This window comes from Trichomonas vaginalis, chromosome VI (assembly GCF_026262505.1).
Source record: "Trichomonas vaginalis G3 chromosome VI, whole genome shotgun sequence".
Classification (NCBI taxonomy): Eukaryota; Parabasalia; order Trichomonadida; family Trichomonadidae; genus Trichomonas; species Trichomonas vaginalis.
Window position 1 is genome coordinate 15,345,324 of NC_067208.1, and position 18,746 is coordinate 15,364,069.

Below are 18,746 nucleotides of genomic sequence, written 5' to 3' on the forward strand. Positions count from 1 at the left end.
ATAAGAATTGAATTAAATACATCACGATTTTTCCAATTTTTATCAAAACCAATTTTAATTAAATATTTTACAATGTTAAGTTTTCCATGAATTTCTGCAATCATAAAAGAATTATTTCCTTACAGATCAACAACAAATCTTTTACAACCTCCTTTAATAAGAGACTTTATAAGTTGAAGTGATCTATTCATGCATGAAACAATTAATGGAGTACTTTCATATTCATTTTTTTCTTTTTTTCACTAATTCAATAGCATATGAAATCGATATTTTCAAAAAAAAAAGTTAACAGAAGCAACTTCATATGTATTAAATTAACTATTCATAATATCAGAAACAAATTAAAGTATTTTAAATTAAATTATATTATATCTTTGAAAAAAGAAGATTAAATTAAAACAAACAATATATTTTAAACAGAAATATCTGAGTGATTCAGAACAAAGATACTACTAGATGCATAGTATGTCATCTGTTTGCCCTTTCCTTTAAGGAATGTTTCACCACGCTTAGTCAACTCGAAATTCATGTCCTTAACTAAATCATATGTTGCCTGTGAGATGTGAACATGGTTGATTTCGCATGTTGTCTGCAATCTCGCTGAGATGTTTATAGCATCACCAATGATATCGAAGACAGGTTTATCAGTGCCTAAAACACCTGCAATGATTGGACCACCACTGTTGATGCCAATTCTGATCGCCAAGTTTGCTTCCAATCGCATGTTGATTTCATCCAATGATTGGATACATTCGAATCCAAAAATAATTGATTGTTCTGCATGGCTTTCTGGAGAGACATCTGGATTGAACAAGCCGGTAGCTGCCATATAGATATCCCCAATCAACTTGATCTTTTGGATCATGTTATGTCGAGATGCCATTTTATCCAAACATGCAAAATAAAGTGATAAATTGGCCATGATATCTTGTGGACTCAAGTTTGCTGCGTATTCTGAGAATCGGTTGATATCAACAAAAATAATCGTCGCTGAAGGAACAACAAAAGAAATATCTTTCTCACTTTTGTTAAGTTGCAAAACAATATCACGTGGAAGAATCTGATAAAGAAGTTTTTCGGATTTAGCTTTTGCATCTTCAGCTTGTTTCTTTTGTTTAACTAATGCTGTTTGATCTCTTAAAATAATTACAAATGAGTTGATTTTTGTTTCATTTTCTTTGATCATGCCGATGATTGATGTATGGACAGGAATTTCTTGTGTTGTATCAGAGATTGCTGTGAAATCATCTTCGTAAAATTGAGAAATCTGTCCTTCTTTCATCATTTCGAGTTTTTGACGTAATGTTTCTCCATCAGCATTTGCGAAGAACAAATCAACTTTCTGGCCAAGTAACTGTTCAGGTGTATAATCAAGTAGTCTTTGAACAGAGTCATTAACTGTTTCAACTGTTCCTTGTAATGATGTGCAGAATATAGAGTCATTTGCGTTCTGAATGATAGAATGTTCAATAGACATTTTCTTGTTGTTTTTGAGGTTGTTTCCTTTAAGGAAAACTTTATTGAACATTTTGTTGGAAAGTAAAACATATGGAGAAAATCTCTTAACAATGAACAAAGCAGCACGATATGTACGTAATCTGTTATTATAATACATTGCAACAAAAGTAATATAAACACCAACACAAAATATTACACAAACAGCAATAATAATGTAAAAGATTTTCAGTTTTGATAATTGGTCAGTTGCCAATTCAGAACAACGTTTTCTAGATTGTATTAATTTGTAGATCAATCTATCATTAGGAATATAAATTGCATTAGCAACATCAGGAACTGACAAATTCTGACCATTTGATATTTGTGTCATAATAGAAGTTACGTAATTAGAATAGACACCAATTAAAGAATGTGCTGATAAATTATTATAGTATTCTTGTGGATCTAATGTACTTGTATTTTGCATTAAATCATCATAAATATTGATATTATCAAGAGTTTCATCGAAACCTTGGATAGGAACTGTTGTATCTGATCCATTAATTAGTTTATTATCAGCATCAACTAATTTGCTCGTAACGAAATAAGTAGAAGTAACTAAATCATCCATTGATGACCATGTGAAATCATATGGATAATCATGAACAATGACACAAGAAACTAACATATTCAAGGATTCAGCTAATAAAGAAACTCTCATTGCTGAGTAAATATTCCAGCCATTTAAGTTCTTTATGTTTGTGTTCAGTTTAATGATGTATAAACCTGATATCAATGTCATTGCCAAAGTTAAAAGTGACATCAAACAAATGACAGCCAAAATTCCTGTACTTGGTCCTTTTTCTGATTTAATTTCAATGATACTTGCTTGTTCATTGTTTTGCATCAAAGTATTATCTCTTGCTTCTATCTTCTCTTTCGAATCAATTGTATTGATAATTTCCATTATGTCTCTCAACATTTTATTCGTTGAGAAATGAATAATAATGACAGGAACAAACAAAATCAAGAATGTTATTGTTGGTAAAATAATTGATAACAATAACAAAGTGTGTTTTATGTCATTACCTCTATTGATTTGATATGAAGAAATATTTCCTGAAACATAAGTTGCTCCGTTGTGGAAACTCATGAAATTTGTTGATATTTCACATGCATTCGGATCATGCATTGCATCAGAAATATTATCATATCCGGAAAGAGTTCTTTCAGCACCAGCCAATCCGGCATAAACACTTTGGAATGAAACAGTTGCTGCGCCTGCAGGTGAACCTGTTGGTCCACAAATATAATATATCAAATCTGAATCCCAAAGTGCTTTTTGAAAGAAGAAATATCATATCCTTGTAACGAATAATTAGTTACTAAATTAATAAAAGCACCGAAATTACTTGATGAACTACTTGTAAAACTTACAATTAATGGTAACATGTTTACAAACATATCAATGTAATAATGATCATCAGTTTTGAACATTGTCAGCATTTGATTGTTATATTTATCAAATATTCCATGTTCACGACCGTATTCTATAATGATATTGATAGTAGACAAAGCAGTGTTGAAACGCATTTGAGAGAAATACTCAAGGAATTTCATGGTTCCAACATGTTCATGCAAAACAGAATTAGTGTAAACATCGAAAGAAATAAACATAACAATAACATAAATAACAATAATAGTAGCAACAGGTTTGACGATAGAAACAGATAAAGGAATCTTTGTTTCTAACATGGAATGTAATGCTAATCTTGGTCTGGCCATTTTAAGTGTTGATTTTCCAAGAAATTCCATGACAGAATCATCTAATTCTGTTGATTCAGAGCCACTTGATGCTGATTGAGAATTATTTGTTGAGACAGAGTTATTCGCTGATGAGTTTTCTTTTGGACCTTTATGTTGCATTTGAAGGATTTTTCCTTTTGTATCAATGATTCCATCAGTTAAATACTTCGGGAAGTTCTCAACCATCGATCTAAATGATAAATCAATGGAAAAGTTTGCTCCTGCTTCTAACAATGTTTGTTTGTTTTTCATGGCCAATCCTTCTTTGAAATCTGATTCTGCTTCAATGAGATATCTCGTGTATTCTTCATAGAACCTTGCATTGTTTGGTTGCTGCATGAGTGATTCTGTCCATATAACTCGTGCACGTGTTGTTTTCTGTGCCAATTGCTCGAAATAATCGATCTTGGCCTCTTTCATGTCTAATCCTGATTTTGTCATGTTTTCACAGTTTCGACTCATTGTTTTCAAGTCAACTAATTTCAGTTTAGCCAATGAAGATGCTGAAAATTGTCTCAAAGACTTGATTGCTTCGATCTGGAACAACAAAAATTGGGCAGGAACTGACAATTTCCTTCTTTTCATGAGTAATAACTGGAATCTTGATTGTAATCTGGTCTCCATTGGGAAGAAAGTGATGATTTGAAGTACTGTTGCAATAATGATCTCTTCATCGAAGTTCTCTGCTATGAAATTGGCCAATGTCATGTCATAATAACAAGGACAATAATTTTGGAACGCGATCTTGAAATAAAGAAGCGCTTTCGACATGTCTTGGTCAAGGTTAAGCTCTCTATAGTACTCGTTTGCATCTTCTGGTGTCTTGTTCACTCTCATCAGAAGACCAACGATCTTTTTGACCTTGATTGTATTGACGACCATGCCAATGAATGTAAAGAACAGGAAAGAAACAAAGATAAGGATCATTGGGATCTTGTAGTTGACTTTTGTAGCAAAATGTAGGATAAACATTAAAACATCACCGATAAGGCAGCCTATGAACCAGCCAAATGACATGGAGTTGGTAAAGACATCGACAAATGGTAAGTGCTTCTCAAGATAATACTCTTCATAGATATAAATACAAATATGTATGACGATAGCGAACAAAGGAGCCCAATCTTCGAACAAAAGTAATAAGAAGAATGATAAAATAGAAACAATCATCGCGATAAGAGTTGAGGTCATGATGGTTGGATCAAAATTCAACATTGGCGAAGGGTTGATGCAAATGGATTTGGCAGCAAAGCTTTGTACAAGAATAAATGATGATAGCTCGAAAATTAATGAGAAAAAGAAAAGAACCATCGAAACAATAACCATTGCATTTTTGCTTCCTTTGGCAATAAGTAAAAAGCATTCGCCGAAATCGACTAAGCATGGAACCATGGTACCAACCAAAATTGTATCGAAGTAAGCTCTAATTGGATAGTTCAAGAAGTTAATAAATTTTCTTGTTAAGTGGTAATAAGCTACTTGAAAAGCGATAAGTGAGCATGAAATAACATTAATGCCGAAAATAATGCATGAGAGTATTATGTAACCTGTTGGAGTTGCTGGCTGTGGCACAAAAAAGAAGATTTCTTTCAGTAATTTGATCGAATAGTTGTTGTTGTATACAGACCAGTATCTATCCCATGGCCAATAGCTAACACAAAGCGCCTGGAAGAAGAACATCATTAAAAACAGCATAGAAAAGGCTACAGGAATCTTAGCATTTTGGAATACGGCCGAAAATAACGGAAATAACAACGAAACTGTGCTTTCACTCTGCTTAATTTCAATATTTGATGTTTGGGAGCGAGTACTTCCACTTTGCGAAGGCGGAACCGCATTAACTTGATTCATTCTTCAGAGTTAAATATTTGAGAATTGTTATGAATTCAAACTTTTGCGATTAATCAAAATTGGATAAAACATATAGGCAAGAGTAGTATAAATATACCTGATTTCAAATTATCATTCTCAAAATTTTACTTGGTTATCTTGAATCTAGTGAATTATCAAAGCAATCATGAATTAAATATTTTCGCTAAGGTTCTGTAAAAACCTTTGTGAATTTTTTTGAGAAATTCGCACAGAAATTTTTGAAAGAATTATTCGCAATAAAAAAATTGTCATCGTATATTTTTAATATTACTGTTAACCTTGCATTTTTAATTATTATGCTTCTGAAAATTTTTAGATTGAAAATATAGAAAAACAATTATATGTTATAAAATTAACATTGCATTCATGTACAATATCATGCAGTTTTTTTAAATAGTCGATAGGTTCATATTTTTTCAATAGGAATTCGATCGTTTCTTTTAAAAAGTGTTATTTAAAAAAAAGATTAATATATGTTAATGAAATAATGAATCATTATTAAAGAGCAAATTAACCGCAATTTTTTCTTTTTTATTCATCTTTAATTGCTCATATATTATTTTAAAGTATATCTAAATTTATAGCTTATTTCTCAAGTGAAGAAATCAATTTGATTTTGAAAATCTAGCATTCCGAATGAAAACTCTAAGCAATCAAAGAATTTATGACCAATATTATCATTAAAGAATATCATATAACAAAATTTATGAATCCGATTACAAATTTTTCAATTCGAATTAAATTTACCTTTTACACTTTTTTCATAAGTCATTCTATATGTTACTTAAATATGTCCCTTTTTAATACTCAAATTTTAGATTTGGCAATTTCCAATTCACAATTGACAGGTTTTTGCATGGATTATTCTGCAATGAGATGTAGCATATTGATCTCAGATATTTGTTTAATGTTCTATCTATAATTAATCTTGTTCATTCAAGATTTTTCCTGTAGATTATTGATATGATATAATCTGGCTTTCTACAAATGAATGTGTGGCTATTTGTCTGCTTAATGCTGTATTTTGGAGTTTATAGAGAAACATAAAACAGTTTTAATTGTTATTTCTTACTATAAGGGATTATAGGATAACTGATTTAAATGGAAAAATTACATGTATAAACTGGCTATTACAACGATATGAAATTCGATGAAAAGTTTGCAAAGTTAGAAATTACCAATAATAATTAATATTAAGGCATTTTTAAACATGTGACTATATAAATTTTTAATAACTTTAGTGTTTCAAGCAATTAGAAGGTTAAATTTTGATTGGGAATTAAATTGCATTTCTTTGAATGATACGTTTTAGTTTAGCATTAAACTAATATTTGTCAAATAATTTCATGCAATACGATTTGAAATAAATAAATATTTTAGAACTTTATTAGAAAATTTAGATATTATTAATGAGCTATAGGCCTGTTCATACGGTAACCGATGGTAAATCCGCATGGAATCCGCTGCAATGGTAAACTTTTTAGAAATTTCGGAATAAAAAATGTACGGAATTATTTTCGTTTTTTGTTTTTTGTTGTGCATGAAAATTCGGTTCACTTCACTTCTGACAAAAGTGACAAGTTTACATGGCAAAAATATATAGGGTATTTTTTTTTAAAAGTAGTTATCTTTATATATAAAAATAAAACTTTTGATATATTTGAGTAAATGATTTATTAATTTATTTATTTATTTTTTTTAAATCAAATCATATAAATATATATATATATAATAGTGAAATAGAACAAGAGATTATTATTGATGATAATTTATCTAGAACAAGAGATAAAAGTTTAGATAAATTAATAAATTAGTGTGGAATCAGACAAATTTCGGGTTGTTTGGGAAGGAATTGTTGGCTATGATGTACTGATTCATGATCAGTACATCATAGCCAACAATTCCGTATACAAAGTTCAAAAACTTGGGTGCAATCAGTTCTGATTGCACCCAAGTTTTTGAACTTTCTCGAGGGAATGAAAGGGTAAGAGGTATACATTATGAATATATACCTCTTACCCTTCCATTCCCTCTCTGACAGCGGGAAACTTTGTCTGAATGTTAAACTATTCAGACAAAGTTTCCCGCTGTTTGCGAAGGAATTGTTGGCTATGATGTACTGATTCATGATCAGTACATCATAGCCAACAATTCCGTATACAAAGTTCAAAAACTTGGGTGCAATCAGAACTGATTGCACCCAAGTTTTTGAACTTTCTCGAGGGAATGAAAGGGTAAGAGGTATACATTATGAATATATACCTCTTACCCTTCCATTCCCTCTCTGACAGCGGGAAACTTTGTCTGAATGTTAAACTATTCAGACAAAGTTTCCCGCTGTTTGCGAAGGAATTGTTGGCTATGATGTACTGATTCATGATCAGTACATCATAGCCAACAATTCCGTATACAAAGTTCAAAAACTTGGGTGCAATCAGAACTGATTGCACCCAAGTTTTTGAACTTTCTCGAGGGAATGAAAGGGTAAGAGGTATACATTATGAATATATACCTCTTACCCTCTAATTCCCTCTCTGACAGCGGGAAACTTTGTCTGAATGTTAAACTATTCAGACAAAGTTTCCCGCTGTTTGCGAAGGAATTGTTGGCTATGATGTACTGATTCATGATCAGTACATCATAGCCAACAATTCCGTATACAAAGTTCAAAAACTTGGGTGCAATCAGAACTGATTGCACCCAAGTTTTTGAACTTTCTCGAGGGAATGAAAGGGTAAGAGGTATACATTATGAATATATACCTCTTACCCTTCCATTCCCTCTCTGACAGCGGGAAACTTTGTCTGAATGTTAAACTATTCAGACAAAGTTTCCCGCTGTTTGCGAAGGAATTGTTGGCTATGATGTACTGATTCATGATCAGTACATCATAGCCAACAATTCCGTATACAAAGTTCAAAAACTTGGGTGCAATCAGAACTGATTGCACCCAAGTTTTTGAACTTTCTCGAGGGAATGAAAGGGTAAGAGGTATACATTATGAATATATACCTCTTACCCTTCCATTCCCTCTCTGACAGCGGGAAACTTTGTCTGAATGTTAAACTATTCAGACAAAGTTTCCCGCTGTTTGCGAAGGAATTGTTGGCTATGATGTACTGATTCATGATCAGTACATCATAGCCAACAATTCCTTATACAAAGTTCAAAAACTTGGGTGCAATCAGAACTGATTGCACCCAAGTTTTTGAACTTTCTCGAGGGAATGAAAGGGTAAGAGGTATACATTATGAATATATACCTCTTACCCTCTAATTCCCTCCCTGACAGCGGGAAACTTTGTCTGAATGTTAAACTATTCAGACAAAGTTTCCCGCTGTTTGCGAAGGAATTGTTGGCTATGATGTACTGATTCATGATCAGTACATCATAGCCAACAATTCCGTATACAAAGTTCAAAAACTTGGGTGCAATCAGTTCTGATTGCCTGAGTTATCATATTTTTGGACATTGTTATATAATGAATGAACAAACTTTTTAACTTTCCTTTCTGATTTTGGTTTATATGTTGCAAATGCGAAAGATTCACGGGCGCAATCCATCTGAAAGAAACCGGCATCACCTCTTTCGGTTTCTACTTCTAATTGCTTAAAGCTTTGATTTGATGATTTGTAACCAACGAATAAACGCATGCATTTAAAAAGCGGCATCACATGTGAAAGCTTTATTTGAAACTAGAGTTGCTTTAACTTTGCGTTTAATATATGTGTCACCTAATTGGTTCACATCATGAGCCGGATTTGTAATTCTTAAATGAGTTTGTTTATCATCAAAATATGAGTATCAGAGTCATAGCATGAACTTTCAAGTTTCTATAATATCTTCTACCATCATTCTTTGCGAATATTTCATTTATCTTTTCGAATGAATGAAATACATTTCCATTAATCGGTTTAGTGTTTGGCACTAAATAGTTAGTCGTCATTTATGATGAAATAAAAAAATCAAAATTAAAAGATGAAAATGAATTTTTAATTTTAATGAAATAATCAACTATGGCTGCAGGATTCTTTAAAAAGTTATGGGATAAAGTAAAAAGAGGAGCGCATAAAGTTTGGGAAACAATGAAGAAGGGAGCAAATTGGATATTTAAGAATAAAGAAGCAATTAGTGACGTTGCAGAACAAATAGCACCTAATGTTCCGGTAAGGGAAGTATTAAATAAAGGAGATAAAGTTTATCGTCGACTACAACCGATATTGAGATAAAAAATAATATTTATTTTTCCACTACTTTCCTCCTATTTTATTAAGTATTCCTTCAGCAATTCCACCAACTGCGTTACCTGCTTGTGCTCCCATCGCTGGATTACCTGCTTTAGCACCTAATACTCCACCTATGTTAGTTCCTGCCGTTTTCGCTACTGGTGCCAAAAAGTTTGCAATGGGTTTTATTATTTTCTGATGAACCCAACTTGCAGCTTTCTTAATTCCTTCCCATAACTTTTTAAAGAATCCTGCAGCCATTTCTGATTTAATATTAATTAAAAAATATATTTCATCACTTATATTCTAATTTTTATTTAATGATAAATGAAACCAATTTTAAAAATAAATGAAACAGAGGACGAAGAAATAAATGAAAGTGAAGATGTTCAACAAAAAATAAAACGTTGTTAAACCAATTACTGAAATAAAAATTTTTTCATCTGTTGAAGAATTTAATGACTATTATGCTAACAATAAAAAATTATTTGAAGAATTGACAACATGTAAATTGAATAAAATGTTTAAAGTTGATGGATTCAAATTTCAAAAATAAAAGGAGTGATTAGTTTGAAATCTATTCCTCAATCAAGAATCACCTCATTAATGAAAATAGATGATTTAACAAAAAGAATAGAAATTATTGAAGAAAGAATGAATCAAATAATTGATTTCATAAATCATGACTCGTTGAGCCCGGGTCCTTAAAGTCCAAGGCACAAAGTGCCCAGGACTTAAAGTCCAAGACACAAAAGTGCCCAGGACTTAAAGTCCATCACTGAGTTCAAGGTTATATTCATCAAATATTTCATTATTAAATGCAACTTCTGCTAGTTTATTTATTTTTTCAATACGATCATTTGAAAGTCTATCGTTTAATTTTTTCTGAAGTTTTTCATTTTCTAGTTCTGAAACTTTATTTGGATGATATGTAAATTCATGAAATTCTTTTTCCTCAGTTTTGATCATTAATTTACAAAGAACTTTGTGGTTGGAATTCGTTTGAACCATTTATCCTTAATATTTGTTATAAATTCAATATCTGGAATAATTCCCAAATTTTTGCATTTTCAATTAATTTATTATCAAATGCAAAAGCAATGGGTTTAATATTATGTTTACCTTTATAATATAAACTTTCTATATAATCATCGAAATAAAACATCTACTTGTTTAACATTTTCAAGAATTGGTGAAAGAGCATCCATTAATTGATTGACGGTTACGAATCTTGATCACTCATTTTCTTACGAATTAAAAAAATAAATTATTCATAAATGTCAGAAGAAAATATTTAAATAAATTATTTAAATTTTTTACTCTATTCAAGAATTTTATTTTTGATATAACTCATTGAATTCAAAATTTTTTAAAAAATTGACACCATATTTGGAATCTATGCAAAAATATATTCTTTTTATTAATGGTAATATAGGAATTGTAGGAATAAAATTTTTTATAAATTATTCATTATTTTAAAATCTGCTATTCAGAAGTATGTTCAAAAATCATTCAATTATGTGAGAATTCTTACGATTACAAAAAAAGTCACACAACCCGTCCTCATATACTACTAACAAAATATGAAAATCAAACTTTTTTTAAAGAACATTATATACTTCCCTTGGATGAAAAAGAAGTTTAGCTGAGGTTAATTCAAGAGGAAGAGTTGCAACCAATGAAATCGCCAAATTATCAGACTATTAAACTTAATAGAGACGACTCGGATTTGCTGTTTTATGATAAAACAAGTCATGAACCTGAAAAACAACAAATCTTGTTTTTCTTGAAATTAAGATATTTTTGCAACATGTAGAAACATTTATCAAATCAGCAGCTATTACTAATAAAGATGTTCAACATACTAAGGGTGAAATTACTAAAACTGAACAAATTTTATTCTGATGGAAGAACTTGACATTGAAGTCATAATATTTTGATAGAAAATGTTTTTTATTTCATTATGTGATGTGATAAACCTGCATCTCTATATAGAAATGAAGAATGAATAAAGTTTTTTGATGATTTTTCAAAACCTTACTTATTCATCAAGTAAAAATGTGGTTCAGTTAATAAAATGCTCTAAAACAAATGCCTTTATTTCTAATATCCGTAAATTAAGAGGTGATTAATTTTCTAATGGAGTTTCATTCTCATCTTCTAAATCTGGCTGAAGGTTTATGTCAACAGCAGATGTCTCTTTAGAAAGAAGTGAAGATTGATCAGTTTCTTGAGAATTTATATTGCGGTTCATAAAAATCTGAAGGAGAGCAAGCATGTACGATATCATAAATATGTGTGCTGCACCAAATGTCAATGTGCGATGTAGAGGCATCTCGACTACATATGGAAGAGAAATATAAAAAAGGAAAGAGAGCAGTTCAAGAGTGCACATAAAGATAAGACGTCTAGTGTATCCATTATCATATCGAAGAAATGCCATTATTGTTATAAATACGGAAATTCCAACATATATATAATTCAAACATTCAATATATTGACAAGGATGAAACTTTTCGATGTTATAGAAAATGTAAGAGCTAATTCAGTGATTGAATAAATCGAAAAGAGAATGATAAAAAATACGTTGTATTTCATTGTAGGAGTTTGTTTGCATTCTGCCTCAAGCTGTATCTCTGTTAATACTACGTAGCGGAAAAATGAAACCATGATCGCTGCAAAGAATACTTGAGGAACATCCATAATTTTTGAATTGAAAAACATATTAAATGGAAAAGATGCAAGACATGATAATATTCCAAGAACTATAGTAGATCCTTGCGTAAATAGTTCAATACCGGGAAACTAAACCCATAATGTAATTATGGGTGAGATAAACCGATGTTAGAATGATTAATAGTCTCAACCCAACAATAAATGCCGGTTTTTCTGATGTAACATACTGCCAATAAACGTATAATCCGTTGATATTTTCGAAATCAGAGTTTATAATCATGTGTACATTAGCTAAATCGAATGTTGAGTTAACTAATACGTTTGATACGAATACTCTATCGGATGTATCGCTATCACTGAACTTGAACCATCCATTAATGTGGGTGTTCGATAGAATCCGGTAGTGGAATTCTTTTTAAAGCCAGTAACATCTACTGTATAATTTAATGGTCTTTGTGAAATTCCTTTTGCCTTAGAATTTAGCTTTTCTGCAATCCAAATTTTTACATAGTGATGAAAATCTGAAAAATGATCAATATTTAGATCGACATGCAAGGTATAGTAATGATATGACTTGTTGCATGGATGAAACGTTCTGAAAAATGATTTGATCTGAATAATATAAACCCAATTAAACAGCCAGAAAAGATTATAACAAAAGTCAATGACAACTTGATCAATTAAAAAAGGAGAATTAATCTCTTGAGATTCGAATGCAACTTCTAAGGTTGGATTGTTGCTCGATTCTTCCTCAGATCGCATGCATACAATAAATTCATAAGGTTTGAATTTTCATGAAAAAGTTGATAGGACAAAATTTTCTGAAGAAGCCAAAAATTTATCATAATATTAGCAAAGTTTAAAAAAATTACAAAAATAAATGATTGAAAAATTTTGAGTCGTATACTTGAATAATGGTCATTAATATACATTGTATAATTTTGTTGGAATTCAATTAATTTATTATGGCCGAGTATTCTATGAATTAATTCGAAATTTCTCGTAAATTATCAAGTTGTTTATGTATCTTGGCATAATTAAAAAATAAATGGATGAAAAGGTTGAAAAATATTCAATTTTTCAGAAGATTCTTGAAAAGTTCAAAAATCAAAAACAAAAACAAATTCAAATATTGCGTCTTCAACATTTGAAATTTGTTTTTTAAATTTTTCAGAAAATGTGCATTTCGTTTATTTGGAATTTTAATACGTTAAATGATTAATTAGTTTAAATGGATTTTAATTTAAATGAAGGATTTTCATAACAATCTGAAAAAAAAATCAAAAGGATATTTCTTCCGGCAAACCCAAATTTTAGCTAAAAGTGACAGAAAAAAAACGTTTAGTATTAAAAAAAAGACCGATGAGAGCTTCGTTCGAAATATAGAGGGAACTGAGAATGCGCAACCATTCTCAGGGAATATTGGATGCTATTCCCGTTCCCTCTGTATGGAAAATTGAGGTTTTCAAAGGGAGTTAAAATAATATCAAATTTATACTAATTTACTTCAAAATACAAAAGTATTTGACAGCTAAAATTAGTTACTTTAGCAAGCCTATCAATACCCTTTTACGATTATTGTTACTTTTTCGAAATAAAATAAATTTATTATCAAAAACCTTTTTTTTCTTAGTAAAAATAAACGAAATTTTTTACTTTATGAACTTTTGATGGAAATATGCAAATTAAAAAATAATAAAGAAACCGCGAGCGAAGCGATCGGCTTAGTTCGAAGATTTTGATTCAAATCTTTGCTGATCTGTAATCGCGGAAGCCGCGAGCGAATCGAGCGGCTTAGGTCTAAGATTTTGATTCAAATCTTTGCTTATATTCCTTAAATTCTTTATGAAACTCGCAACAGTTCCATAAAAAATTTTAAATTCTAAACTGTCGAAATTACCGATCGGTAATCACACCCTTCACGGTGTGTCACTTTTAGCTAAAATTACCCTTACTCCTGGAATTTCAAAATCTTGTGGATTTCTCATATTTGGACAACATTCATAGTATCGTTCTTTTTAACCGATAAATGTTTATTGTTGGGATTGAATATCAATTTTTCACTGTTTAAAAAAATTGATTATAATTCTCCTATTTTAAGGGTGCCCTATAACGATAATGTAAACATCAACAAATTAATTTTATTAGAACTCGAATGAATGGATTATCCAGATTCTAGTTCTCAATATAATAGCCTTAAAAGTGCTTTTCTGAGGGTGGTCTATCGTCTATAGGGCACCCTTAAAGACTTAAGATTTTGTTTTTAAAAAATTAAGAAATCCTTATTAGTAAATCTCGAATACTATTGATCGGTGCGAAATTTAATATATCTATTAAGAGTTTCCGACTAAGTTACTCTCATCGATAATTACTTTTAAAGTGCTACTTAGGATATGGAACTATATTGTATCGACAAAGTTAGTATGGGTTAGTTGGGTACGGCGGCACTGCGCGCCTCCTTACCCATGATATGTGAATTTGACACTTTACGAAACCGTTAACGTATATTTTACAAATCAAACGCAAACTAACTTAACCTTAAATATTTACAAAACCACCAAACATTTCACCTCACTAACGAACTCACTAATGAAAAAATAAACGTTCTCATAAATTTTTTCTATATCTTCATCGTCAATGTTAACTCTATTGTAGTCATACTTGAAGTCATAAAGTTTCTCAAGTTTTGAAATGCATAGTCTTGTTAACTTACCTTCATCATCATAAGTTTTTATAAAACTACCATGACAATTTTATACACAGTCAATGTATAATCTACTGGTCTAGGATGAAGTGTAAAGAACATGTTATACTCAGGAAGGAAGAATAAATGTTTAAATGTATGTTTGTTATATTTTTCGATTTGTATGAGTTGCTTTTGTTCTGTCATTTATATAAAAATAAACTTAAAATTAATGATATCACCACCCTCACACGTATGAAAACATAGCACAAAATAATTTAGGTGAAGTGGTGAGATCTCACCTCTTTTTTCACTTGTTTTTTCACCTGTTTTTTCACCCTGTTGAATTCATTGCTTTATAACTCTCTTCCTTTCTCCAACTCTTCTAACTTCTTCCTAAGTTTAGCAATGTTGTCCTCATGAAGTTTAATCTTTCTCAAAATTCCTTCTTTATCTAATGGTTGCTTTATCTTTCTAAACTGAACTCTACCATCCTTCATAGTATGAATGTAAAAACCTTCTGGAATAGTCTGATTTAATGTATTCTACCAAAAACTTTTGTTTCATTGCTTCAGTGACTTTATTTGTCATTTCAATCAAATAAAAATTTTAATATTAAATAAAAATAACGTTATTTTTTCAGTAAGGAAACGCAGGAGTTTTACGATTTATTTGAGGAGTAGGTTCTGGTTTAAATGTTGGAGTCGGTTTAGGAGTTGACTTTTGAACAGGAGTTTGTACTTCCATAGGTTCAGGAGTCATTGAAGGTTTTGCTTGTGAAGGCGTTGGTTTTGACGTTGGTTTTGGTGAAGGTGTTGGAGTTTGTTTAACTTCAGCTACTTCAGTATTATTTACAACATTTGCTTTATTTCTTTTCAACATCATAACTGCTCCTGCTGTAGCTAGCAAACCTAGTGGGAGACCATATCTTATATAAGGACTTGACCAAATGCTATTTTTGACAGGAGCTGGTGGAACACCTAACCTTGGTGAGACTGCTCTTTGCCATTGTGCAGCTCGTAAGAAATATTCAATAGGTGCTCCATAATCGTTTGGTAAAGTTTGTTTCATAGATGGTGAAGGTTCACGAGAGCTTGATGAAGAACTCATTTATAAGCTTTAAAAATAAACGTTCATCCTTTATTCCTCACCGTCGTCCGTAGCTAAGTTATAGTCATCTAATCTTATTATTGTGTTGTAAGACGAGTTACGGAAAGTGAGGTGAACTGAAAAAGTGACAGTTATTTGGTCGGATAAATTCCCTATATATTTACTTGTCAAAAAAAATCAGACTTTTTTTGCTTTAAAAAATTTATAAGTTAATTATTGAGAACGAAGGTGAAAGGAAATGGATATCTCTTACCTTTCATTCCCTCGAGAAAGTTCAAAAACTTGGGTGCAATCAGTTCTGATTGCACCCAAGTTTTGAACTTTGTATAAGAATTGTTGGCTATGATGTACTGATCATGAATCAGTACATCATAGCCAACAATTCCTTCGCAAACAGCGGGAAACTTTGTCTGAATAGTTTAACATTCAGACAAAGTTTCCCGCTGTCAGAGAGGGAATGGAAGGGTAAGAGGTATATATTCATAATGTATACCTCTTACCCTTTCATTCCCTCGAGAAAGTTCAAAAACTTGGGTGCAATCAGTTCTGATTGCACCCAAGTTTTTGAACTTTGTATAAGGAATTGTTGGCTATGATGTACTGATCATGAACCAGTACTCATAGCCAACAATTCCTTCGCAAACAGCGGGAAACTTTGTCCGAATAGTTTAACATTCAGACAAAATAATTTAAAATAATGAAAAAGTTGATTTGTGAATCATTGAAATATTAATGCTGTTATATATATATATCAGATGATATAAGATGATTTTTTTAAATAAAAAATAAAATTTAATTTTTTAATTGTTAAAATAAGAATAGTAAGCTTGACAAGTAATTTAAGTTTTTGCTTTGTAAAGTTATTTGGTTGCAAATGCATTGTGTCACTTTTTGTTTGAGTTCACTTTCCGTAATTTGTCTTATGATAATTGGGATTCCATTAGCACGCACCTGAATGGCAAAGCAACAATCCCTCATAAATCCAATAAGTGGCTTTGGTACATTTTCAGTTGCTAGTTCAATAGGTCCTTTAACAGACAATTTGTATGTTATTGGAGCAGTAGATGTTTGACCTTGCTGGAAGCAAAAGTCCACTTCTGTTGGAAAACCACATAAGAAATGTGTGTTGTCATAGCTATCCCATTTATGTTCCACACTACCATCATCCACCAATGACCTCATAACATCTTCATTAAACTTATCATATCATTGTTTGTATTGCAAGCGTTCGCAACCATTTCATAAAATACAGGTCCATATGATTTTTCAGGTTCTGCAGGCATATTTCCATAAGCTCCCATGGAAAGCTGAAGATATTTAAACTTAGGGTTCTCAAAATTAACTAAATAGTTGTCTTTCTTTCTAAATAGTGCCCAAATACTTTTAACATTAATAGGCGTATAAGCTGCTGTAAATGTTGCACTTGAACTATCTGTATTCTTTGAGAATGAACCGTCCATAGGAATCCAATCCATAACTTTAACAGGAAAACATAAAGCCACGTTTGTATAATGTTCTACAAGTTCTGTATAAATGTTAGGGTCTAAAGAGAATGGACTTTGGATGAATGAAACATTCATTAAAATCATCTTTGTTCGAAATAGTTGCTGGTTTACAGTTGTAATAGTAACTGTTCCACTAGCTTCTACTGCCTTCGTTATCATAGTGAATGGTTCATTCCATGGAACAAATTTATTTGTCGGTGGATTTGAATCTGAAGCAAATGCAACTTTAAGAGTTGGATTGAAAGCAATGATATCATTTACAGATATAGATGTGCATTGTAAGGCGTCGCTACTGAACTTTACTTAAGCTGAATGTTTCCTGCAAAAGCTGGAATAAATCGAATAGCTTCTAATGGAAGGAATCTTCTAACAGGAATTCTTAAACGAAGCTTAAAATCAAATGATTTTCCTGCTGTAATTGGACCACTAACAATTTGTCCTGTTCTGCATGTTCCCGAATGACTCCATACATCTTCATGTCGAGTCTTTGAGAAAACATCTACTTTCTTTATTTGTTCGGTAGTTTGTGAGTTTGAAGTTATATATGCTTCTTCTCTTCGTTGTCTTGAGAATATACGATACGACCATTTGCAAGGATTTGATATCCAGCAACTGCATAGAAAGCGTCATCGAAACCAATCCAAAATCCTGGTGGGTTTGTTTTATTGGAACCTGAACCAATTTCTTTATCTACAATAAATTGACCTTCCATTTTATACGTAATGAATATTTTCTATGCAAAGTGAGTTGCGGTAAAAAATGCGGTCATACCTCCATTCAATTTATGGATAAAGTACTCAATTTGCGGCTAAACCCCTCCATCTGCGGTAAAATTGAGGTAAAAGTGTCTCAATTTATGGAAAACTTGCGGGCACAATTTAAATTTAGCTAATTTCCTATGATTTTGATTCCACATCCTACAACTCTCAAAAGAAAGATATTTGCAGCGATAATTCCTTGAAAAAAATTCCAAAAAAAATTTCAAAAACAAAAAACGTGTAATGCATGAAAATTCGGTTCACTTCATTTTTGACACTTTACATATCGGATGTATTATCTAAGAATTAATATTATAAAATAATAATTTTGTGTTTTATAAGTTTATTTGTATAAATTGATTCAAAAAAATGGAAAGACAAGAAGTGGATCTGCCAAATGAAAATCAGATTTATAGTTTTAGAGAGTTACATACATGAAATATGAAAATTGAACTTTGTATACGGAATTGTTGGCTATGATGTACTGATCATGAATCAGTACATCATAGCCAACAATTCCTTCGCAAACAGCGGGAAACTTTGTCTGAATAGTTTAACATTCAGACAAAGTTTCCCGCTGTCAGAGAGGGAATGGAAGGGTAAGAGGTATATATTCATAATGTATACCTCTTACCCTTTCATTCCTCGAGAAAGTTCAAAAACTTGGGTGCATCAG

The 18,746-nt window shown here is 31.3% G+C and overlaps 4 protein-coding genes across 4 annotated transcripts, besides 8 other annotated features; all 4 read right to left on the bottom strand.

Moving 5' to 3' along the window:
* Positions 1 to 412: 412 nt before the first annotated feature.
* TVAGG3_0869650 (guanylate cyclase protein) lies at positions 413 to 2,404 on the bottom strand (the record flags this gene model as incomplete). The annotated part of the gene is made up of 1 exon (XM_001326559.1): positions 413 to 2,404. The coding sequence occupies one exon, from the start codon at positions 2,402 to 2,404 to the stop codon at positions 413 to 415; it is 1,992 nt and encodes a 663-aa protein (XP_001326594.1).
* Positions 2,405 to 2,754: 350 nt separating this feature from the next.
* On the bottom strand, positions 2,755 to 5,091 carry TVAGG3_0869660 (guanylate cyclase protein; the record flags this gene model as incomplete). Its single annotated transcript, XM_001326558.1, has 1 exon — positions 2,755 to 5,091. One exon carries the CDS (start codon positions 5,089 to 5,091, stop codon positions 2,755 to 2,757), a length of 2,337 nt encoding a protein of 778 aa, XP_001326593.1.
* Positions 5,092 to 6,933: 1,842 nt separating this feature from the next.
* Positions 6,934 to 8,560: a mobile genetic element.
* Positions 8,561 to 9,362: 802 nt separating this feature from the next.
* TVAGG3_0869680 (N-acetylmuramoyl-l-alanine amidase family) lies at positions 9,363 to 9,599 on the bottom strand (the record flags this gene model as incomplete). Its single annotated transcript, XM_051249970.1, has 1 exon — positions 9,363 to 9,599. One exon carries the CDS (start codon positions 9,597 to 9,599, stop codon positions 9,363 to 9,365), a length of 237 nt encoding a protein of 78 aa, XP_051085445.1.
* Positions 9,600 to 11,422: 1,823 nt separating this feature from the next.
* Positions 11,423 to 12,614, bottom strand: TVAGG3_0869690 (uncharacterized protein; the record flags this gene model as incomplete). The annotated part of the gene is made up of 1 exon (XM_001326555.2): positions 11,467 to 11,733. The coding sequence occupies one exon, from the start codon at positions 11,731 to 11,733 to the stop codon at positions 11,467 to 11,469; it is 267 nt and encodes an 88-aa protein (XP_001326590.2).
* A 699-nt stretch (positions 12,615 to 13,313) lies between these two features.
* Positions 13,314 to 13,971: a mobile genetic element.
* A 144-nt stretch (positions 13,972 to 14,115) lies between these two features.
* Positions 14,116 to 14,255: a mobile genetic element.
* Positions 14,256 to 14,429: 174 nt separating this feature from the next.
* Positions 14,430 to 18,746: part of a mobile genetic element that runs on past the window's edge.
* Positions 15,614 to 15,878: a mobile genetic element.
* Positions 16,045 to 16,491: a mobile genetic element.
* Positions 18,380 to 18,422: a mobile genetic element.
* Positions 18,519 to 18,746: a mobile genetic element.